This window comes from Zosterops lateralis (genome assembly GCF_965231275.1).
Source record: "Zosterops lateralis genome assembly, chromosome: 17".
NCBI classification, from domain to species: domain Eukaryota; kingdom Metazoa; phylum Chordata; class Aves; order Passeriformes; family Zosteropidae; genus Zosterops; species Zosterops lateralis.
In genome coordinates, this window is record NC_139777.1 from 7958025 (window position 1) to 7981700 (window position 23676).

At 42.0% G+C, this 23676-nt stretch overlaps 4 protein-coding genes across 4 annotated transcripts; 2 read left to right on the plus strand and 2 right to left on the minus strand.

Moving 5' to 3' along the window:
- CDC45 (cell division cycle 45) lies at nt 1-12137 on the minus strand. Its single transcript, XM_083873570.1, has 19 exons — nt 12048-12137; nt 10785-10844; nt 10368-10460; nt 9781-9918; nt 9046-9189; nt 8049-8104; nt 7406-7454; nt 6751-6812; nt 6305-6355; nt 5367-5486; nt 4864-4995; nt 4408-4506; nt 4000-4161; nt 3667-3805; nt 3222-3305; nt 2638-2756; nt 2143-2219; nt 1481-1547; nt 1-840 (listed from the first exon to the last, which is right to left on the minus strand). Exons 1-18 carry the CDS (start codon nt 12096-12098, stop codon nt 1483-1485), a joined length of 1701 nt encoding a protein of 566 aa, XP_083729696.1. The 5' UTR covers nt 12099-12137; the 3' UTR covers nt 1-840; nt 1481-1482.
- A 499-nt stretch (nt 12138-12636) lies between these two features.
- UFD1 (ubiquitin recognition factor in ER associated degradation 1) lies at nt 12637-18551 on the plus strand. Its single transcript, XM_083874240.1, has 12 exons — nt 12637-12670; nt 12818-12950; nt 13663-13695; nt 14116-14237; nt 14527-14657; nt 15044-15116; nt 15607-15675; nt 16195-16260; nt 16586-16633; nt 16996-17084; nt 17468-17549; nt 17969-18551. The coding sequence occupies exons 1-12, from the start codon at nt 12668-12670 to the stop codon at nt 18041-18043; spliced, it is 924 nt and encodes a 307-aa protein (XP_083730366.1). The 5' UTR covers nt 12637-12667; the 3' UTR covers nt 18044-18551.
- Nucleotides 18552-18946: 395 nt separating this feature from the next.
- Nucleotides 18947-20008, plus strand: LOC310916588 (synaptic plasticity regulator PANTS). The gene is made up of 3 exons (XM_083874241.1): nt 18947-19021; nt 19116-19283; nt 19832-20008. Exons 1-3 carry the CDS (start codon nt 18995-18997, stop codon nt 19955-19957), a joined length of 321 nt encoding a protein of 106 aa, XP_083730367.1. The 5' UTR covers nt 18947-18994; the 3' UTR covers nt 19958-20008.
- Nucleotides 20009-20514: 506 nt separating this feature from the next.
- Nucleotides 20515-23320, minus strand: MRPL40 (mitochondrial ribosomal protein L40). Its single transcript, XM_083873629.1, has 4 exons — nt 23267-23320; nt 22590-22673; nt 21447-21602; nt 20515-21078 (listed from the first exon to the last, which is right to left on the minus strand). Exons 1-4 carry the CDS (start codon nt 23317-23319, stop codon nt 20769-20771), a joined length of 603 nt encoding a protein of 200 aa, XP_083729755.1. The 5' UTR covers nt 23320; the 3' UTR covers nt 20515-20768.
- Between the last annotated feature and the right edge of the window lie 356 nt (nt 23321-23676).

The following is a 23676-nucleotide window of genomic DNA, read 5'->3' on the forward strand; positions in this document are numbered from 1 at the left end:
ACTTCAAGCAGGAGAGCATTCCACATGTACACATATACACAGCAGGGTAAGGCCAACAGGACATTTCATATGACCACAGTAAAATGAAATCTGCTATGGAACAGGATAAGCTACTCTGTCAATATTTACAGTGCTACAGTCTACACAGAATTATCATAGTACTTCAGCCTCCTTCCAGGAAAATTATTCCCAGAGTCAAGCTACAAGTGACAATACAGTATCACAATGCATGACTAAAAAGGCTTTATTGACACTGGCATTCCCTGGATTTTTCATTTGGTATTTGGCAGTTACTCAGTATTTGGATATTAAAAACCCTAAAATCCTAAAACTCCTCTCGCAAAACGAGTCTTTCAATTAAACTACAAGACTTCAATCTGATGATACTAACAAACATTTTCAACATTCTAGAACTTCAAGGAGTTTCAAACAGTTTGAGTAAAAAATTAAAAATCATTAAAGACAATTTTAAAAGCACATTTGAACAGTAATATAAATATGAAACTTCAAAACCTATTTTTTGTTATCAGTCCACAACTCAACATCACAAGGATATGTCTACTAATAAAAGCAGGCTTGATATATAGAAATCAAATGTACAAACACCAGGTGACAGCTTTTGCCATTACCAGGGTGGGATGCTTAGAAAAAGAAGAGTTCAATATCTCTGTGCTGAGATCAAAATCCTTTTGACCTCCCAAAAGGCATAAAAACACCAGTCCAGGCTTGTACCAGTACCTAAGATACACCAGAACTGCAGCACCATGAACTTTGGAAGAGCCAAAATAATTTCAGAGGGTCCCATCCTCAGCTTCCAGCTCAAGGAGCCAAAAGGCACCACTGCATAACAAGAGCAGAACACAAAACAATCAGTACAAAGTGTAAGAAAACAAGTGGATGTTGAAATCCTGTAAGCCATGCAGGCCTCTGCCATCTAACAAGCAGCTCTGGACTAGTGTGAAGCTACTTGTCACAATTACAAAAAAAGTCTCATATCCCCATCTCTGTTCCAAGTAAAAACTACACACCAACCTAGGCTACAACTGTAACACTGGGAAAGAAAAATGCAAATTCTCTATTAACATCAAAGCCAGTGGCACTGCTGGGGCCAAAATTCCATCCTGAGCTCAAACTCAAGCCATCAGAATTAAATGTCAGTAACAGTAACAGCTACAATTAGCTAATATTGCCATTTCTCTCACAACACAAACAGATGCTCCTTTCCCACCCTAAGTTAAAAAGCCACAGAAAGTTAAGAACAATGAAAGAGAAGCTCATGGATGATGAAACTTAAATAAATCTTTTAAGGAAGAAAAGGTTTTGCTTACTGTCTGCTGCCTCCTCCTCCAAAGGAAAATAATTGTCTTTGTAAGAAACTCTTACTTCAATTTATATTTTCACTAAAAGTTGCCACATTTACAGATAGTAGTAGGTTACTTGATTTATAGTAATTTAAAAATTATTCTTTATAGTGTCTTACCTTTAAGACAAGAGAGAAATAAGTGCATCCAGAAATTTGCTCCGATCTTCTGTTTTCAATTCAATTACTAAAATATGAAATATCTTATTACAGGATGCAAACAACTGAAAGACATTCTAGATGTCACACTTGAAGAACAATAAGCCTGAGTATACCAAATTATACCAAGTATACCAAGTTATATTCTTACTCACTTTTAAGAAGGAGAAGCTATATATGCAAAGGGCACTGTTTATTTTGTACCTTAAATATTAGCAAACTAATTTGTAGGTGCCCACTCCACAACAGAGCAGGAAATTAATTTCCAATTTAATTTAGCTTCTTAAATCTAAGAATATTTCTGTGTCTGTCCAACATGCACAGATAAATAGATATTGTTAAAAAAATCTGTCTCTTTCTTAAGCACGTCCAAGATAGGGTGATTTCACTGCCTGAATATCTTATCAATACTGTGCTTGGTTTGGCCGCTAAATTTAAAGGTTTCACATGTAACATGATGGACTGTACAGCGAAGGGCACATGTGCAAACCGTTAGTGCATGCAGAATGCAGAGTGTCTCAGAGAGCAGGGCTGGGGGGTTTGTGGTTTCTGCACCGCTGTGAGCCCGGCAGAGCCCAGCCCGGCCCGCCCCCGCACCGCCCCCTGCGGGCCCCGCCACTTACTCGACATCTCGAAGTGGTTGTGCAGCGTCCGGGAGTTGGTGCTCTCTGCTGCCTTCTCGAAGGCTCTTCCAAAAAAGCTGAGGCAGGAGGAGAAATGCTAATGAACGTCACAGAAAGGATGTTTAACTAAGGTAGAAGCAAGGAACTTTTTCCTGGCTGAGAGGTGGAAATGGCTCCCAGATGTTTTTACAGGTGCTGTGTATTCGAGGCACACCTCACTTATTCACTGCAAAAATCTTTACATTGGAGGCTTTGAGAAGTGAAGTCATGGACCATATAGTGAGCTATTTCCCTCTTTTAAGAGGGGAGGAAAAGAAAAAGCCTTGCAAGGAAGGTCATGAAAATCTATATCCTCTCTCAAAGTACCTCACTGTATGCAGTAGGTGTGTTTTTAAGAAGGACACAATTCAAGTCAACCTAATCATTGTTAAATAGGTAAAGGAAAGATGTATTTGCTTCAGAGACAGGTTTAGAACTTGTAAACACTTTGCTTACTTCTTTTTGTCTGAGCTTTCTGTCTCTGGAGGAATCCCCACCATGATCACAGTTCCCTGTTCAACATCCATAGGTGCAGCCATGACCAGGGGCAGCAGCTTGCAACGCTTGTTTTTTGTCTGGAAGTCAGAAAGCTTCTGTGTTACACAAGGCTCAGAAGGCAATTTAATATCAGCTCTCCATGTGAGACAGCTTTACAAAACCTAAGGATACAGATATTCTGCAGTTCAACAGAAGGTGATTTCCTTACAGGATCTCTTAATCCACTTGTTCCTTACAGTAAAAGTCACTTTAAGGATTAATAGAAATTTCAGTGATGCACTCCCTCAAAACTTACAAAATTACACAAATGTTTAGCTTATAATTATCTTAGTAATGAAAACTCAATGCTATGAAGTCTCCAAATAGGTATCTTCCCTAGAGCAGCATTCACAAATATGCTAAAATTATCCAATCAATCATCAGAAAAACATTATTAATAGTTTCCTATAATGCTTTTAATAATCAGCTGCAAGTATCTGACAGAACAGTAAGTACTACACCAGCCAGAAGTTTGTGAGCCAAATGCTTTTTGATTTACTTACAGAGCAAACGAATGATTTCAGTAAGTATTTACTAAGCAGACATAGAGACACTGGTTTGGAAAACAGTTTCACATCTGGTGTGCCCTAGGAAAAGAAGAATTATTTCAATTACAATCCAAGATGATTTTTACACTTACTTTTATTATCTACTGACAAGGCTAGAAGCTTTGTGTGGCTCAAAACACTACCAAGAACCATTACAATACAGGAGGTTGAGCTCAGCCAGCTTTGCACAAAGCCCTCCGCCTCTTGTGAGGACTGATTCTGCCCTTGAGAAGTTTAGAGCAATGTCAATATTGACCCATCACAGGCAGCACAGTGCACAGAAATAGCTTCTTTCTTACAGAGTAATTCTTGCTGTGCCAAGCACGTGGGGAAACTGTTATTCAAGGATGATACAGTGAAAAAGGAGAGACAAATGAGAGCCCAAACACACAATTCTGACCTCCATGAGGGAGCAATAGAGAAATGGTCCCTGAGAAATGACAAGGTTGGTGCAAATACAGCTGGCCACTGTCTGCTGAATGGCACGTAGCTGCTTTTTGGCTAGGTCCAGTCCTTGGTGCAGCTTGTCCAGGTTACCCCTGCAACAAAAATAATAAAAATAGACACTTCCTTAGTAAAATAAAGTTTTTAATATAAAAATCATATCTAAACACTATTCACAGGGATATTTTTATTTTTTTCAATAGCTTATGAAGCAACAGTTCATATTTCAGATCTATAATCCAAATCCATTTCAATATTGCAAAATACTGCAGAGGCATATTTTCAGTACCTGGAGAGACTGTCCAAAGCCTTAATGAAATTAGTTGTTTCAGGCCCCTCTTTCTCTATGCTCTCCATGAGAGAAGTTGTTGCATAAACGATGTCACTTGCTGAGAACTTGTTCTTAAAGCCAAAGTGAATGCTGAAAGTCTGAACTCGTAAATCTTTCATTCTGCAGAATGAAATAAACCCAGGAAAAATTAACATTATCAACACTGACCAGCTGTCTTCTCAGTATGTTAATCTTAAGAACACAAAGAAAAACCTTACTCTAACATTTATAACAAATCTAGTGTTACTTTGTCAATCTAAGAATAATATTTTAAAAAACAACATATTAGACCTTCTTCGTAGAAAAATATTTGAACTTAATTAAAAACTATTTTCAAAGAAAACTTTTGTATTTAAAACAATTTACCCAAATTTGTTTGCAGATTCTTCAATCATCTCCCGCAGATTTTCTTTCAAAGACATATCCATGGAATTAAACTTCTGTTTCACTTGCTTCAAGGGCAAACTAGGAAAAGAAGGAAAAAATTCATTGACAGGTACACCAGAAGAAACAAGCCTTTTTCTCATAGGACTTTTAAAATTATTAGATAATTTGACAAAGTTAAGTCTACTAAACTTGCAGGCATTCATTTTTTTCAGTCATTGAAAAGTGGATGCAAGGAAGCAAAGGTTACTTTACTGAGCTGCCATTCCAATAAAGACATAGAGCAAGTGTTCCTTGTAAACTAATACACAAGCTGTGTAACTCAGAGCCCCACAATCATGTTTAAAAATCAACAGCTTGAGTACTTGCAAGCTATATTCTGAATATTTTCCTGTAAGTCACTGAAAAAAAAAAATGATCCAGATTTTTAGAACTCACCCCATGTCAGCCAAAAATTCCTGGAGCCTCTTCTGCCCCTGTACAGACCAAAGCTTGAGGCTGGCAGAGGTGTAGGAGGTGTTACAGAGGCTCTCGTAGAGAGACCAGTGCTGGTACAACGCCAGGCGCAGGCTGAGCAGGAGTTACGGCAAATAATTGTAAACATAAACATCCTCTGACCCTACAAACCCCACAGGTAGGAAAGGATTCAGCTGCACTTACACACTGCATGTCTCTGCTGCATAAAATGCAGTGAGAAGCTCAGGTGATGTACCACTAGAGCAGAAATGTTGGCTTGAAACCAGTTCTGAAAGGTGAAGCTGAACTGAAGCCCCACGAGCTGCTGAGAGAGGGGTTCATGCACAAAACATTTGGGTTTCCCTTTATTTTATTTCCATTCTCAGCAGAGATAGTGCTGGGATTTTTTTCCTCTAGATAAAACCTCCAGAGGGGTTCACCAGAGGTGTAAGGGAGCATTTCCCCCAGCCCTTCTTTAAGGATACTCATATTCAAATGCAATTCTCATGCAGTCAATGGACAGAGAATTCTCCTCATCCTCGTTGCGGTGGTTGTGGCGAGACACGTGGCGCTGCAGGATTCCAATGTCAGTCACGTACTTCATTCTGAAACAAAAACAACTTTGCCAATTCATTTTCTGCCTGGGAATTTTTGGTTTTGATTAAAAGAAAATAAAAATGCTTCCTAAAGTCAGCAGCATGAAATCTGTAGATATATATTTTAAACCCTCCCAAGCCATTAAATGTTTTTTCAATATTCAACTTTTTACCCAGGCAATTAAAACAAAACAAAACAAAAAAACGAAAAACCCAAAATAACCCCAAAACCCCAAATAAACAATAGACTGACCAACAAAATAAGTTACTTCTTACATTTATCTCTTTTAAAATGTATTAGTAAAAATATAACACCAGAATTAAAGTCTACATTTTTAAAACTAGAATTCTGATAATATCTAGTAGGAAATAACAAAAAAAAAAAGAGAGAAAAAAAAATCTGAAACTTATTAACTAAAACTGTAAAGGAACCTGGAGGATACAGAATATACAAAAGTTTCCTCCTTTAATAAAACTATATTAAGTTCATGCTTAGGTAAACTACCATTAAACACGATTTCATCACAGATCAGAAGTGATTGGTTTAAAATTTTGTGAAAAAAAAGTTAGCTTAAAAATTCTAAATAATAAAAAATATTTTTAAAGATATATATTCCTATTCTTGGAAGGTAACAGATCACATTCGGGCATTAATATATTTAATATCACTGTTAATTACTTATATCTGTTATAATGATACCCTTATGTTTCCTGATCTCTACTAATTGCTGCTAGATACTCCCAAAAATAAAATTTTAAAACACAGACAAATAAATAAGAAATAATAATAAGAAAAAAGATAAATAAGAAAAAAAAAACTTTCTTACTGAGTGATTTTATCTTGGACCCATTGATCTGTTAGGCCAACAATAGCCCACCTAATTTTTTTTGAGAAAAAGAAATAAAAAAAAAAAGATTAAACCAACAAATATTCCAATAGAGTATATTATATTTAAACCTCTAAGTATGTAAGAACAAATCAGAAACACTGTTTACCAGCACTAAACAATGAGAAGTTAATAACAAATGTATCTACCATTATTCCCTCTTTTTCAGACATACACATACAGTACCATTCTCCCTTTTCCCGTGCAAAATCTGTTGTTGCTTTTAATTAATTTACACAGATGCAGCCTCTAGTTGAAGACGAGCATCCACTCCCAAAAAAGTCTGAAATCTCATAGTGAAACCAAATAATTTTGGGAAATCTTGCCTGTCTTTACAACAGGTTTAAGCTTCCAATCTCTAGAAAAAAATGATGATGGAAACTTACCACAACATGTCATTCAAGTCCTTAGACATTATCCATGCCAAATCAAACATCACCATTGCAGACTACAAGAGGGAGAAGCAAAAAGACAAATGAACACGAGACACAGTTCCCTAAACAAATAGAACAGTTTTATCTGCCAAGTACCAGCACAGAAATCACCCTGCAATCTGACAATCTGCCAGCTTCTTCCTAGGAAATTAACTACAAAGAAAAATATTCTAGAGAGCTCTGTAAATCTGCATAATAAATAAAGCGAACACTTAATAAAATACAAATAATCAGAGGGGACAAATGACAGAAAGAACACTTTGATATCCTAAGTGCTGTTTGGGATGTCCTGACACTTTGAAAGACAAACAACCTCCCTACATGCTCAAGTCTTTTTGTGACAGTATTTTGTAAATAGATAGATACCCTTGCAAAGATCTAAAAAAAAGCCATAAAATATTAAACAAAGTTAAACTACTTGTATATATATGATGCAGTTAATATATATAAAAATAAGATACTAAAATTGTGTGATACAATAATATAATATTGAATACTATTATTAGATAATTATATAATTGTAATAGATAATTCTAACATTGGCTATTGTCCAATTGTCTTTACACCGTCACCTTGAAGTTTTATGGCAAACAGAATTTATACTTACTGAGGTCCCATGGTATTCATATTGTTCATAATCAAAAAGAATTTCTCGTCTAAAATGGGGGAAAAAAATTCACATTTAACTAAGCGGTGAACTGGTCATTGGAGCCAATTAAAAATACAACCCAGAAATGGTGATTAATATTTAAATTTCATTTTAGCAATTAAAAATATTAAGCTTTGGCTAGGAATTGTTTAACCGCAAGACAATCAGATTTTAGTAACAAAATGGAAACCACACTGAAATGTACTCATAAAGCAAAAAGGAAATATTTTTTAAATCACTATTCCTCAAATCCCATTTTATCTGATTTTTCCTGCTCATTCCTATTGACAGTGCGACTGACAGTAAAAGTAGAAAACAGAAGGACAAATTTCACCCCAAGACACACAAGAGTATTACAGCTATTGGTACTGAGCCACTGCACCTATTAGTACTCAAATTTTAAAATTCTATTTACAATATCCTCCATATAAACATTTTATTTTTATGTACTAAATATCCCCCTCAACTTTCTAAACAAAATTATAACTAAAGCATCTTGCAATTTACAGCTTGGTATCTTGTGTTTGTATTCTCAACACAATTTTAATCAAAGAATGAAAGAAAAAGAGAGAAGCAACTTAAGAAAAACCCTTTTACACACCTGCGCGCTTCCCATTCCCGCCTCTGTCGCCTTTTCATTGTCCTCTCTATTACCTCCTGTAAATTAATTTCCAGGATGTTAAAAAGCTAGAAATAAATTTTCTAACAGATTAGCATCTAGATACTTTAATTATTAAACCTTAATTAAAAAATGTAATTAAGACTTATGTTTAAAATATTTTTTTCTTAAAAAAAAAAAAAAAAAAAAAAAGTTGCCATTAACAACATCTAATGAGAAAAGGATTATCAAAAATATTTCCAAGGAACACACATAAGATCTTTGTGAAATATTTAACAGATCTGAGAACAGCTTTTGTGTACTTGTAATTTTCCTTGGAATTGGGTTCTTTGGCTAAAATAGTGCCCTTTTTATATCACTAGGAAAAAAATGTTCAATGCTAAGGGGAAGATAACATAAAATATATATATTAAACCTAAGGATGTCTTTATGTTTAGCTGTCCCTTAATGTTTCTGGTCTCATGCCTTTGCTTGCTTCTATAACATAAATAGAAAATATGCTACAAGTAACATGGCAGATTTAATTTCATGTGTGCACTTAATATACTTTTGTTATTTTACTGCTACAAGCACAGACAAAATGCATTGCTTAGCTATTTGTGAACTTGTATCTTCTCACTTTTTTTTTTTTAAGGAGTTAATACCTAAACAAATTCTATTGCTAGACTGCCAAGCCCACAGCACGTATTAGGAGACAGATCTCTCCAGTTCACTGATTATACAAAGAATTATGCATAAGTAAGTTCAAAACAGTTTTTGCCTTTTTTTTTTTATTTGGAGAAAATATTTCTGCGTAGTTCAGATAAGTAAATGTTTTGTTTATGTGAAACTCCTTCTTGTAGTAATTATTTTTAAATCTTGGGCTTGGATTTGTGATCTAACGGAACACAATTTTAAAACTCAAATATTTTTATGATGTAAAATACATGTAACAGCAGTGGTATTTTTCTTCCTTTCACAACCCAGCAGTGGAACAAACCTCTTCAAAACGCCTGCGCTTCTCTGAGGGTTCTGAGCCATCACTTTCATCCTCTGACTCCTCTTCTTCATCCTCCTCATCTCTGAAGATGTCATCGTAAGCAGGAACATCAAGATCATCATCTTGCTTGACTAACAGCTTAATCTGGCGAGAAGGAAATGTATTTTAGAGTAAGTATCTTATGCAGTGAGCAAAATGCACTTACTAAATGCACTTACTAAAAGAAACTAAAAATTCATTTATCCTGTATTAATTCCTGGCATAACGAAACTCTGGTTTTTAATTCAAATCTCATACTGATTTATAGAAAATAAGAATAAAAATCTATATTCCTTTGTTAGAGCATTACTGAAAGAATTATCATTTTAATGCTTGCTAAAATAAAATAATCTGTGCTTAATACTTTAAATTCTAGGTGCTGCTGAATGCTGCGGGATAATACACGTTACATTCTGGAGGATGCTTATCCTCTGATTTATGGCAATTTGATTTACACCAACAAGATTAACAAGTGCCTACCACTGACAATTACCACATTGCTAAGATTAGAGATTTTACTACCGGAAAAAGGATTTTTTTCTGGTCATGTAGATTACTACTGCAAATATTTATTTATTAATGCTGCTTTCTGACCTACAAGTTTGCATTCTAACCAGTTTTGCAAACACAGAAAAGCACTCCACTGCTCACCACCACACTGTGGTGAGGTGTTTATTATAAAAGAAAAGCTTTTACCTGTGTGTCATTGTAAACATTCACTACATTGATTGGTCTGTGACTGTCACACACAAAAAATAAAGTGTCTTCTTCAGGCTGCAAGATCTCCAGGAGGTCAACATTGGCACCACAGTTAATAAGAACAAAGTATTTGAACTGCAAACAAAAGCAGAAAAAAAGAAGCAGCTTGTTACTTAAATTACCAGGAAACACAGAAGACTGAAAACATGTTTACAAAACCTCCAAAGCAATCATCATTGCCCAAACTTGTGTTTACTTTCTGATATTTGATGTCTATGAGGCAGAATTTTTTTTTAAGGCAAAACACACAATTCAGGGATGTTGGAGATCCAATACCAGCACCTTTATATCTCAAAATGCGTGCAAACTTCATTGGACTCTATCAACATCAAAGCACTTCTGTTGGAGATGATTTTTAAAACTGGAGAAGTTTATTACTGGTATGTTAAAATGTAACCACAGTTTTGAAGTAACCACTAATAATAATGAGCTTCAGTGTTGACATTTTAAATTGGGGAAGGGAAAAAATTTATCTTTACAAAAGATCAGCCATAGCTTAAAATTTTTTCCAGTATTTTTTTCACCTGATCTTTATGCTCCAGAAAGGCAGTTTCAAGTTCTTGCCACCCAGCCACTGGCACGAGTGTGTATTGCACATGGTCACACTGAAACAAAGCCTGCAAGGAAGCAACAGCTGTTAGCAAAGGGGAGGGGAAACAGCCTCTCCTGACATCTACACCAGGCTATGATTCTATTCCACACAAATCTTTAAAATAAAGACGTCCCAAATGACAAACATACACTTGCCATTTATGACAAATGCACATTGTCATACATGAACTCTGAGACTATGACTCACCAGTTTTCAGTGCCATAACTCATGGAAACAAATGTTACAAAAGCAGCTTAAACCTTTCCCTGTTCCCCAGTTCACCCCCATTTATAGGATCCCAGGGCACAGATATTTTCTCATACTGCAGTGAAAATGAACCAAGACTTACTTGGAGGATTTTACAAGCACATAATGCATCAACATCTGAAGCAACAAGAAGGAGAACACGCTGTAAAAACAACAAAATAATAGCATTAATATAGGGGCCAAATAGAGTGTGCTGGTACATGAAATGCACAGAGCACTGAGGCACCAGAAATTCAGACTGAGATCATCATAAGCATGAAACAGGATTGCTTCTGAATGGACACTGAAACCAAAATTAACCAGTTTGGATATCCATCAATATTAAAAATAAGCAACTCCACATACCCAAAATATGTCAGCTCCTTTAGGGATATATTACTCAGACTCTTCTGAACCTCACCTAGTCAATCCCTACAATTATTTTCATTGTGTTTAGAATGGCATTCGTTTTCAGCACAGATCCTGAACTGCTTTGACTAAAGAAAACCTATAGCAAAAGCAAGAGCAAGGCAACTCAGGAAAGAAATTCTTTCACCTAAAATCAAGGTTGTTTAGTTGAGGTTTTTGGGGAGGGAGGAGGAGTTGGTTGGGCTGGTTTTTGTTTGTATTGTGAGAGTGTTGTTTTTGGTCTTGGGGGAAGGGTGTTTTGAGATTTTGCTCACAGCTGGAGAAATTAAGATAAATACTTTCATTTTCACAATCCATTATATCGTTTCATTGGTAGAAATGCCAAAAGACTGTCCAACAAAAGCTTCACCAGCTTACCGTGCACATCGACAGTGAAGGGAGTTAAGCAAACCCCGAGTTAAGAATAAAAGTAGCAGATAGATGTGCCACAAGAAAGACTGCGAGAAAAACATTAAAGATGACAGAATACAGTATTTAGCGTCTGGGCAAATAACACCAAAACGGCTAGAAAGATATTTTTTAAAATAGTTCAGAGATGTCATGGTTAAGCACGAGATGCAGAACACACAAAAATACTTTTGCGGAAGGAGGTGAACCATAAGCGAAATCCCTGGCTTCCCGTGGGTAGGAAGGGAACAAATACCGGGGGAAGGGATTTTTATACCGGACCCGCCGCCCCCAGTGCGGCCGCCAGTCCGTGCTCCCGCGGCCGAGCCCCGGCCCGCAGCCCCCGGAGCGGGGCCAGCACCGCCCAGAGCCCCGGGGCGCCTCAGCCGCCGCCGGCAGAGCCGGGGACGCCCCGCGCCAGCCCCGGGCCGTGAGGCGACGGGAACCGCGGCAGCGCAGAGAGAGGAGAGAGCCCATGGGCGAGGCCGCTCCACCCGCCGCGGGGCCCTCAGGGTGTCTCCCCGGCCCGGTCACGGCGCTCTGCCCGCACCTGGGTGACGATCAGCTCGTAGAACTCCCGGCGGCAGTCAGAGACGAACATGGCGGGACCGGGCGCGCGGCGGGAACGGGCGGCAGCTGCAGCCCGCCCCCGCTCAAACTGGGCGCCAAACCAGCGCCGCGTCCCATTGGTCCGCGCCTCACGGAGTGCTGGCCAATAGGAACGCGCCCATCCCACCTCTGCAGGGCGAGCAGCTTAATTCTTTCCGAGGCTTCGCCAATGGGATGCGGAGAAGGCGATGACGATTAGCGCTGTTGGCCAATCCCGAGAGGGCCTCAGCCGGAAGCATCCTGCCGGGTCTTATGGCCGCGTCCGACATCTTTGCTGTGGGCGAGATGCTCGCTTTGCCCTTGAATGGAGCCCGGCTAAGGCGCGGCAGGGCTGCATCAACACCGGGTGACCAAAGAGAAGCCAGGCGGGCAACGGGAGCTCCCGGCGATGGCGGCTCTGAGGGCGCCAGGGCAGCTTTCCGCCCTCAGCCGCAATGGCCGCCCGCGCGGCACGCCGGGAGGGGCGGGGCGGGGGCGGGCCCGGCACAGCCCGTGAGGCGAAGGAGCGGCCCCGGCCCGGCCCGGCCCGGCCGCCCCGAGGGAGCGCCTGCCGCCGCCGCCATGGTGAGGCCGGGGGGCGGCCGGGGAGGGGCCCCTCACCGCGGGGAGCCCCTCACCGCGGGGAGCCCTCAGTGGGCGCTGTGACACTTTGTGCGTTGTAGATACTGATGGTTGCGTTCTTCTCTGTGTATTGTTTTTTTCCTCCTCTAGTTTTCTTTTAATATGTTTGACCACCCCATCCCCCGGGTGTTCCAGAACCGTTTTTCAACCCAGTACCGCTGCTTCTCGGTATCCATGCTTGCCGGACCTAATGACAGGTCAGATGTGGAGAAAGGCGGGAAGAGTATGTGCCTGTTTTATTTTGACTAATAAACCTGTTGGAAGAGTGTTTGTGAATAGTGTCGAGTAATGCAGCTTTTGGCCGGAACATTGAAAACACGGTGACAGAGTGCTGAGCGCCCTGGGTGGGGCTTTGCGGAAGGAGGAGGGCTCATCTTCCATTGCATTGCTCCGTAATTAAAAATGTTTACCAAGTGAGTCGGGGTTTATGAGCATTAGAAAGAGACGGTCTTCTTCTGTAAAGTTTCTTGTTACAATCTTGTATCTAGTGTGAGCCATGGAAGTTTATGATTGAGGAGTTTTTCCCCCTCACCGTGTTGTACTTCATTTAATTTGTCTAAAGAAAGTAATAGATTGGCCAACTATATTTTCAGGCTGTCAGACTAATGTTATGTTGTTTTGAGTTGGTATGGATTGAAGAGCAACAAATATAATAAAATTAGATTTGGGAAATATTTTTTTAAGGAATAGTGTTGTAAAACCTTGTCTTCTCTTTTTGTTTTTCTGATTATAATTCTGAAATCTCCACATAACAGAGATATTTCTTATGACTCATTCTACTTAAGTCTCTGTCTGAAAATAAATCTGCAGATTTTAGAATCTGTCCTTTTTTTAAAAGAGACTTTAGAGAAAGGAAGGATAAAATTGTGTGTTATGTACTCTCATACAGATGTATTTTTTTTTTTCTAATTTTACATTCTTATTCATTTCTGCAGTAATTATGCCACCATCAGCTTTGGATCAACTCAGTAAGTGAATGCTTTATTCTGGAATAACAACATTAGAAATAGGAGCAAACGTGTAGGCAAACACCACAGTATTTTAGTTATCTATTTAAGTCTTGAATACACACTGTGAGAGTAATTAGTTTAAAAAGTGCATTTTGAAGGTATTTTTTCTGTCGGAATTAATGGGGCTTGTCTCCTTTCAAGTACAAACATCTGAAGTGTCGGGCCCCCTGAGCATTTAAAGTTCTGAGTGTGATACCAACGCTGTATTTGTGTCTTTGCCTTCTCTGTAGTTCTGAGCACTTGGAATAATGGTGTGAAGGAATAGAACCCTCTTCTTGTAGTCTGGCCCATTCCTCTTGGTGCTGTTTGACCTCTGAAAGCTTCAGAACTGTTCTGGGGGCTTTTAACAAAGATAACTTTGTTTCTCCTTTCTCACAGGCCGCCTTAACATCACATACCCCATGCTGTTCAAGCTGACCAACAAAAACTCCGACCGCATGACTCACTGTGGGGTGCTCGAGTTTGTGGCTGACGAGGGCATCTGTTACCTTCCACACTGGGTGAGTTGCCTCATGCTGCACTGTCAGAACCTGAAAAGTAGGATCAGCGAGTTGCCAGGTTTAATATTAAGGAGGTGGAACATTTCCTGTCTCTGCTGGTCTCTACAGCAGCCTTCAGTTCTGGCTCAGGCTTCCCTCCACAGAAATTTAACTAAGCAAAGCAGACTGCTTTTAACGTGCACCTGAGTGTTCTTCCTGAAATTGAATATACTGATAGACACAGGGGAGAGATTTGAAAATGTCAGACATGTTGAGAGGGCTTTGTGTGTTTGTTTTTCCATTCTTGCAGATGATGCAGAATTTGCTGCTGGAAGAAGGAGGCCTGGTGCAGGTGGAGAGTGTGAATCTGCAAGTTGCTACTTACTCAAAATTTCAGCCACAGAGTCCAGATTTTCTTGACATCACCAATCCCAAAGCTGTGTATCCTTCCTATTCAATTGTGGAATGAGGGGAAAAAAATTCTTCCAAATTGGAATGATCAGACAGAGCTAGCTTTTCAGGTGTGGCTCATGCACTTCCAGTAATGCATGGCCACTGCTGCTCTTTCTGAAAACAAAAAAGATGGAGAGCTGATGCACAGAGATGTGGTCACTGTTGGTACAAAGTGTAATCTGAAGAAGGAGGAGTGTTGGCTTAAAATCCAATGAGTTTTGAGTGTCCCTTTGAAGAACTTGTACATCCTAATATTTACTAAAATCCTGTCTGCAGTATTGATTACAAGTAAGGATCAGGGATCTACAGTATGGTACCTTTAAGGCTTTGATGTTTCACTGAACACAAATATTTCACCTTAACATACTCCAAAGACTGGAAAATGCATTGAGAAACTTTGCCTGTCTAACTACTGGGGATGTTATTGCCATCAACTACAATGAAAAGGTACAGTTTAGGGTTGAGGGTTATAGAATAAGTTCAGTTGTTGGATGTTGGTACTAAAACAATCAACCCAGTGCAGTGTTTTGGACAAGTAATCCCACGTGCCAGATTTCACAGTTGGTTTTCTATTGGAGGGAAAAAGGAGTCAGCTACGTCTTTGTCTGAGCTGCTGTTTAAACTTTTTTGGGCTTACAAGAAAATAAATGTGCTGTTGAGGGTTTTACAAGTCAAGGGAAAGAATTTATCCTAAATGCAGAATTTGTGTTCAAAAAGGCAGATTAAAGTACAGTAAGAGAGCAGCAAGGTACAGTAATGGGTTCTCTGGCCTCTAAATTAAAAACATTTGCTTTTAAGTTCTGTAGAGACTCTGCAGTATCTAGTCCCCAGTTTAAAGAGTACTTACTTCACTTTCCTACGAGCTGTCTGGAGGGAAAGGTTTACAAATGCTTTCCTTACACATAATGCAATCTTAAAATATCTCTCTCTGTTTCAGATCTATGAGCTTCGGGTGATGGAGACCAAACCAGACAAGGCTGTGTCCATCATAGAGTGTGACATGAATGTAAGTTAAAGCTGATGGGGAAAGTCTGCCCTGACTGTGCCCTCCCAGGAGAAGAGGGCACTTGTGGAGTGGTAGCTCTGCACACCAGCCTGGCTGATGCTGCCAGAGAGCTGCAATCCATGGGGTAGGGAAGGTGACTCACTTGGGAGTGCTCATGTGCCTTTGTAACCCCATCTGTGATCCTGATTAGCACTTCATGTACTATCAGGTGGCTGCAGTGCCTAGAATTTAATATTTAGCTTCGGCATGTTTTATCTGGGTTTTATTAATTAGCCTCATATTCCAGTGAAATTGTGGAATTGATTTACTGCTCTGTTTCCATTACATGCCAAGGTTCATTCCTAGGAGGCTTGGTCTTTTTTAGTGCTGAGTTACAATATTTAACAAGCAAACCTTAGTTATTTCTAGATAAAACTCCATGAGCTATTATCGTTACATTTTGAGGAATAGTAGTATAAAGCTCACGATTTAAAGAAAAATATTAATTGTGGGATTTTTCATGCTTTTTTGTGTAAATAGGTGGATTTTGATGCTCCTTTGGGATACAAAGAACCAGAAAGAAGTGCACAACATGAAGAGACTGCAGTAGGTTAAGCTTTTGTTCTTCCAAAATGCATTCCCTACAAGTCAGCATTGACTGTGGGGGGAGCAGTGACTGCCAACATAATTTTTTTATATTTATATTTATTTATATTTATTTAAATATAAATATTTAATAATATTTTCTTAGGGGTAAATTTTATTTACCAGAAACTTTTGCATGTGTTACTTAGGAGACTATTGTTTACAAACTGTTGCTTTGGGAAAGAGATTGTTCTGAAGTTTTGTTTGGTGAGAAATACTTGGAACTGTTTTCATGCCATGTGCATGTCAGAACAGGAACAAAATAAACTTATTTTTTCCCTCATAGGATGCGGAAGCAGACCACAGTGGGTATGTGAATGACACAGGATTTCGTGTAAGTCCCCTGTTTCTGCTGGTTTCTGAATGCTGTAAAATGGTGAGGGAAAGTTGTCCTGAAGAACTGCAGAATATTAGTACCTGTTCTTAGAGATGCTTGTTATTTAACAGGCAAGTGCCTGTTAATGTTCTGTGTGATCACAGCCAGGAACAGCATGACTTGCACTCTGCAAAGGGCAGATGGGAGGCTGAAACAGACCTCTACACCCACAATTCATCAGCTTATATGTACAAAAAAAATAGCATGCTGAATTAAATAACTAAATAAAAATTGCTGTATGGTTTTACAGAATATAATGTCCTTGTGCAGTGTGCTTTCAAATGCCAGGAGTTAAATAAAAACTCGTTATGTATCCACAGGCTTTCTCTGGATCTGGGAACAGATTGGATGGCAAGAAGAAAGGTGTGGAGCCCAGTCCTTCACCAATTAAACCAGGAGACATCCGAAGGTATGTCTGTGTCATTCAGGTGAAGGATCAGTGTTTGGGCAGAGTTTTAGGTTTTTTTCCTTGCTCCTGCAATATAAACAAACTAATTTCATCATGAGTTTGCTTTTAGAAAATAATTAGTATTTTTTACCCGTGGGCTAGTGGAAATGTGCCTGTGGCCAGGCTTCCACAACAACTCCAGTATCTGATTATTTATTTCTTTAATCTGTGTCTCCCTTCAGAGAATAATTCAGTGGTTTAACTCTGGAATTATATTATTTAGAAATGAAAATGGGCAGTCAGTGTTGATATTACACTGACAGACACAGAATAGATCTCTCTGTGCTCAATTCAGTAGTAAGTATAAAACTTAATTTCATCACATTTTTATGCTTGTTTTCCAGAGGAATTCCCAACTATGACTTCAAGATCGGTAGAATCACATTCATTAGGAATTCACGTCCACTGGTCAAGAAAGTGGAAGAGGTAAGTAAAATTGAGTCCTCCTCAGTTTTGCACAGAATTAGAACATTAGAACTAAGATCCAATTTTGTGGCTCCTCTCTCTTTCCCTTTGATTTTTTTACAACATGCTTCCGTTAAAAAGTAGTAGTAGTTTAGAATGGTTTGAGTTACATGAAGCAACCTCTGATGTCCTTGTTACTGATGGAAAAAGATTGGCCTGGTGTCAGTTTAAGGAGCCAGTTGGCTGAAAGGTCACCAAAATGCTGCTGTTTTATTTCTAGGGAGAAAGTGTTTTTTATCTAGGTTAAGGATGTGAAATAAATGTCTACAGTCAATGGCTGCTCTGATGGAGTACTCTTGCTAACAATTGTTCAGCTTTCATCACACACAAGCAGTGAGAAAAGAGGTAAAACCTTTTCTTTTCCCCTCTCTTTTTTCCAGGATGAATCTGGCAGCCGGTTTATTGCCTTCTCAGGAGAAGGGCAGTCCCTGCGCAAGAAAGGAAGAAAGCCCTAAGTTGTGGTACCTTCAGCTAGTTAGGGGGAAAATAAAATAACAGTTGCAGCATCTTGGATCTTAGTAAATGCAGTTGAAGAGATCATTTTGCAACACAGGAACACTTAATAGGTGTTTTGGGTTCGGTTTCATGTTTAGGGCTGGAGGTGTCAGACTGTCTTAATTTTCAACTGAAAATTAAGTTCTGGGAATTTGGAAGAAGCTTTTTGTATGTGTTGTAAAGAGGGGAACCTAGATCTGTGATAAACCTGAGAAGCAAAACTAACAAGCTCTACCTTACTAAGGGTCCAGTTCTTAGACTGCATCCTCCCCTCATCTCCTGAGTGATGATGATCTCATGTTGCTCTGTGCTTGGTATTTTCCTCACTTTATATATATTTTGCCACATTTTCAGATCAGCTTTTTGGTGTGGTGCAAACGAAGGGTGAGTTTGGTGTTTAGGATTTTAGTGCAGGGAGTCTCTTTGAGCTTAGCTTCAGGTGTTGGATTATTAAACATTCTTAGCAAACCCCCTGTAACTGCTTTTTATATTTATAATTAATAACACGCCTTTTAATAGTTCAGATACCATAAAGTAGTGTAGCAATCTCTTGGCACGTGTAGGGAGAGGAGAGACCCAGCTGCACCGCCCGGTGCCGCTTCGGAACGGTGCGAGTGTATCCTGTGCGCCCTCGTGTCTGCCGGCGAGCCGTCCCGGGTGCAGCCGTGCGGTGTCCTGAGAGCCCGAGTAAAATCCGCTGGTCCCCAGCCAGTCCCTGTGTGGTGCTTTCGCTCCGACCCGGGGCCAGGGCTCCAGCGCCGCCTCCGGCCGCCCGCGGGCTGCGCGCGTCACGTGCCGCCCGCCGCGCCCCCATTGGCTGCCGGCCCGGGGGTTGCTTTGTGTCGCCCCTCCCTATTGGCCGCCGCCGCGGGTGCCGCTGTAAGCGCGGCGGCCATTGGCGGCGGCGCAGCATGGCGAGCGAGGACGGCTCCTGGCGGGTGAGCGGGCGCGGGGCCGGGGCCGGGGCTGGGCCGGGGATGGGGATGGGGCGGGCGGCGGGACTCGGTTCAGCCCGGCCATGTCCGTCCGCAGCCGCCGCGGTCGTGCGAGGACTACTGGGGGGAGTGGAAGCATTGCCGCGGGCTGCGCCACGCCTTCCACCACTACTACGCGCACGGGGAGCTGCCGGATTGCGGCCGCTGGCGGGAGGACTACGAGGCCTGCCGCGCCTGGGAGAGGGACCGCGCCGCCGCCGCGCAGGTACCGCCCCTCCCCGCCTGCTGCCGGGACAGCAACCCGCGGGCCCTGGGGAGGGGCTGCAAAAGCGGGCTGGACTGTCTTCAAATCCAGTGAAGGATCCAGGGAGTATTGTCAGTTTTCAGATGTTAAAGCTCTTGATTTCTGTTACTCTGACATTTCCTTCCTAGTAGGAAAAGCCGCCACGTTACAGGGAAAAGGCGTTCCTGGGGTGTGTAGAAATGCCCCTGGGCACAGCCCCGCGGGCTCTGGAGGACACCAGCACAGGCTACAGCACAGAACTCCTCCCTCCAGCCAGCCAGGACAGCTGCTGGCGGGGAGGGCTCCTCTGCACTAGGAGTTTCCTTCCTAACTTAGGAGCCAGAGGCAAAATACAACTCTGACTTAGTTAACAGCTTGTATTCTGGCTTACTTGGATAGCATTTAGCACTTCTGCTAAAGCATGATAATTTTTCTTTTCTTTTATCTCAAATATTCACACCAGGAAATCAGCTCTGTATGACTGGAACATCCAACAATATTATAGTAATATTATTTTTCCTGTATTTCAGGAAGCTTTGTGCAAGAGTGAAAGAGCTCGAGTTATGGAAAAACAGAAATATGCTCCAGTGTGGAAGCTCAGGAAGAGCCCACCACCTGACTGGTATCTACCACTTGACCATGACAAATCAAATTAACAAGACTGTTTTCTGTGTTTGATCAGTAAAATAATACACAATTCAGAATTATGCTGGCTTTTTTTTTCCTTCCACATCACCTTCAAGTTATATAACTGTAGCTCTGCCCTTCAATACTTCAGCACTCACTCAAAAATACTAAGATTTTATTTGAACACACTATTTTTAAAGGGAAATTTGAGGTGCTTAATTTGATTGTGGTCTTTTATTGCTGTCTTACACTTGAGAATTTCATTTCACCAGGCACGTTCCAAATTCATGTATATATGCTCTAGCTCTGAGGGCCTCTTACCCACCAGCTGGCATTGAGAATGTTGGAATAAGGTACCCACCCCAGGCCTGCCAGATGGGGAAAAAAAGAAAAAAACAGGCTGGGACTCTTCCTTGCCCAGCTCAGGACAATCCTATACACTGACATGTAAAAGACATTTCCCAGAATTAGGATTCTGGTGGTTGAAGAGCTTCTCACCTGAGAGCTGCACAGCGTGGAACTGCTCTCACATGTTGGTGTGTGTTGTTGCAGTATTCAAAACTACTAAAAATCAAAGGTTTAAATGAATGTAGATAGAGATCTGGTTTATATTAGGGCAAACCCGTGGAAACTTAGTTACAACAGTTACATGGCAAAAAAAAAAAAAATTGGCTTTGCCACTCTGTAATCTTTGCTAATGACCTGGATTGTCATTAAAACACAGCGATGCTTCATTTATTTTTTTACACAGTCACATCCTGCAGTGTTGTAACCTGCAGGAAAAATTGCTTATTCTTATTCCAATCCTTCCTTCAGTGGGCTGAAGCAGGAGCTCCTCTGTCACTGCGTGTACACCTTGGTGATGTCAACGCACTTCCCTTCGGGCGGATCGTAGCCGGGAAGGGGCGGGGTGTAACTGGGCCCGTCCCTCTCGAAGGGGAAGAGCCCCTCGTCCCTCCGGATCGCAGCCTGGTACAGCTCCTCGGATTCCAGCCGCAGTTCCTTCAGGGCCTCCTGCTGGGATTCGACAAGAGCCTTAATTGCTTTCTTTTCTGCCTCATCTTGTTTCTGCTTAAACAAACACCACTTCTTCATAAGTAAAACTCTTCTTTCAGACTCCTCGGGAGAAAGAGGGGGAAGACTTCTCACCCTGATGGAGAGAAGGAGAGCACTGTAATAGAGAAAGAGCCTGGCTCCAAAGAGCAAACTAAGGAAGACAAAATGCCAAAACCAAAAATCCCACCACCAGGCAAAAAAGTCCCACCAAACCCAGAGCATACATTGAATTCACTAATACTTTAGTCAGTCATACTTTAGTGAGGTCTTCCAGTCAATCTTAAGAGGAAATGCACTGCTTTTCATTACTTTTAGCCAGAACAAATAATATTTCCTTTCCTCACTTTTGTCCTGATGGCAGTGGGTACCATTTTGTGACAAGGCTTGACACTATGTTGCAGTTGTGCAGAGAAAGAAATTCACTGGGAGTGCAAGTGCAGGGTGAAAGACAGACCTACTGACCTGTTGCTCTCTGAGTACTTCAGTGGTGTTATAAAATCCTCAATTGGAATCAGTTCTGGGGCAGCTTTTTCCAACTTTTTAAGCTTTTTCTTCATACGCTCCTTCTGTGCTTGCTCTTTCTTCACATCCACTTTCTTTTTCTTCTTTGGTTGTGCTCTACAAGGGAAATAGTAAATGAAAGAAGATATTTTGTCCTTTAATTCAACACCAGCAACTTTCACTTTGTCTTCCATTGCTTAATTTGGTCCCTGGCACAATTTCCAGCCATTAGCTTTATTCAAGTAATGTAATTTCCAGGAGCCAGTCATGTGTCTGCTGAGATTTTCTGCAGAGAGAACTGTATCTGCCTGGGAAAAGCAATTTTGTGCTGAACATCAGAATGACCTGAGGAAGTTCCACAAAAATTGAATTAGAATTGTGTTAACTGGCTCAGAGTTCAGCAGAACAGGTTCATCCAAGTGGCTTGTGTTGGAAAGGACCTTAAACCTCATGTGCTTCTGCCATGGGCAGGGAAATCTTTCACAAGACCAGGTTGCTCCAACCTGTCCTTGAACAAATATTCCTGGTTTTTCACATTAAATAAGACTGCAAGTGGTTTTATACATGCTTCCAAAATTTCTGCATTTGGAGAAGTTCAGGCTGTAGATGTTACTCCTCCAAGCAGATCCAAGATACCATTGCACACTCCACAAACACAAACTGACCCTCATTCCTGCCAGGCAGACCAAACAAACAACATTTATGGTGTGAAAGTCCCTCTCCAACAGTACCTAAGAGCTACTTGGGTATTTTAGATCAAGCTGCATCAAAACAAAACAGACGATGAAATGTGGCACAGAAATACAGATGGGCTTCCTCTGCCTTCATAGCAAAGCATTTCTGGTTCAGCCAGGCTTTCCTTGGTGTTGTCCAGCAAGGAACACTGCATAAACCCCAACATTTCCAGCTGCCTTCTGTGGTTGTGCTACCCACAAGCACAAAATGATAATTGTATCATCTCTGAACTCTCCAACACTTCCTATCTGCTTTGGCTTATACAGACTTAAACATGTACAGTTAAAGGTTACATTTGGAGTTGGGAAAGTTTGTGTTCCCCCAGTGCATGAGAATACCTCAGTGTAACTCCAGGAAAGCTGCACTCACCTCACAGGGAGGGATGTCCTCAACTCCAGCAATGAGCTCTGCCAGTGACTCCCTCGGAGTGGGACCCTCTGGGGCAGCCAGGAGCTGCAGGAGGAAAAGTAACATAAAGCATGAGGAGAAACTGCCTCTGGTGTCATTGATTCTGCACAAGAGCTATTTGTGATGAGTGATGAACCATCACAGTGATGAGTTTTGAACCATCTTCGGCCACTTCACTCACGGCAGGACACGGCGTCTGCCCAGAGCTGGCCTCAATGTGTTGAGCTGGGTAACTGATGCCAAACACGGCATCAGCGATACACTGCCGGTGTGAGCTCAGAGGATACCGAGGGGGGAAACAGATTCAGGTTTTGGAGAGATTATAGCAGTTTTATTTTTAAGCTCTGACAATGACCCCTTTGAGGAGATGCTATAGGAGAGGTCAGACCACCGCCGCCCAGATTAGGAGAGCGATGCCGACTGTCGTATCTCGGTGGGTGTGACGGGAGGACGAGCCGGCCCAGGTGCCAAGGCACCGACTTCTCCAGGTGCGGGGGTCGGCCCGGGCCCAGCCCGCCACAAGAGCCCGGGTGGGACCAGCCCCAGGACCGGGTGGGAGCGGGCTGGGCAGGCACCGTGGCTAAGGGGCGCTTCCCGGGCTCCCTCCCCGCGGTCCTGGGGCAGGGCCTGGTCCCTACCTGAGCCGGGCCCCGCGGAGCCCCCGCGCCGCCGCCGCCGCCGCCGCCCACATGGCCCCGCGCCGCGCCGCGGCCCCGCCGCCCGCGCCCCGAGCCCGCGTTCCCCGTTCCGGCGCACAAACGTTCCGGCATTGCCCCGCTCCGCCCGGCAGGGGGCGCCCGCCCGCGCCGTAGGGGGGCGGCGCCTGGCGGGGGAACGGCGGGGTCGGGGGCGCTGTTTCCCGCCGGGCCGGTTTGGCGGTTGCCAGGCGCCGAGTTCCGGCGGTGCCGGATCGCCGGCGGCGCCGGGCGGGGGATGCGGCGGGGCGGCGGCGGCACCGGGACATGGAGCGGCGCTGAGGCGGCTCGGGCCGGCCGGGGGCGCGGGCACTGCGGCGCCGGGCGCGGGCCCATGGTGGCCGGCGGCCGCT

Excerpts from the sequence above, each read along its gene's own strand:
- CDC45 (XM_083873570.1), bottom strand. The coding sequence starts at position 12,098 with ATGTTCGTCTCTGACTGCCGCCGGGAGTTCTACGAGCTGATCGTCACC. Across the intron at positions 7,455-8,048 it reads CGGGAATGGGAAGCGCGCAG|ACGAGAAATTCTTTTTGATT; the intron begins GTGTGTAAAAGG and ends CCCCCATTTTAG. Across the intron at positions 6,813-7,405 it reads ATGAATACCATGGGACCTCA|TCTGCAATGGTGATGTTTGA; the intron begins GTAAGTATAAAT and ends TCCCTCTTGTAG.
- UFD1 (XM_083874240.1), top strand. Across the intron at positions 14,238-14,526 it reads TCTGTTACCTTCCACACTGG|ATGATGCAGAATTTGCTGCT; the intron begins GTGAGTTGCCTC and ends CCATTCTTGCAG. Across the intron at positions 15,676-16,194 it reads TCATAGAGTGTGACATGAAT|GTGGATTTTGATGCTCCTTT; the intron begins GTAAGTTAAAGC and ends TTGTGTAAATAG.
- LOC310916588 (XM_083874241.1), top strand. The coding sequence starts at position 18,995 with ATGGCGAGCGAGGACGGCTCCTGGCGG. Across the intron at positions 19,022-19,115 it reads GCGAGGACGGCTCCTGGCGG|CCGCCGCGGTCGTGCGAGGA; the intron begins GTGAGCGGGCGC and ends GTCCGTCCGCAG. Across the intron at positions 19,284-19,831 it reads ACCGCGCCGCCGCCGCGCAG|GAAGCTTTGTGCAAGAGTGA; the intron begins GTACCGCCCCTC and ends CCTGTATTTCAG.
- MRPL40 (XM_083873629.1), bottom strand. The coding sequence starts at position 23,319 with ATGTGGGCGGCGGCGGCGGCGGCGGCGCGGGGGCTCCGCGGGGCCCGG. Across the intron at positions 21,603-22,589 it reads AGGACATCCCTCCCTGTGAG|AGCACAACCAAAGAAGAAAA; the intron begins GTGAGTGCAGCT and ends TTTCCCTTGTAG. Across the intron at positions 21,079-21,446 it reads AAGTACTCAGAGAGCAACAG|GGTGAGAAGTCTTCCCCCTC; the intron begins GTCAGTAGGTCT and ends TCTCTCCATCAG.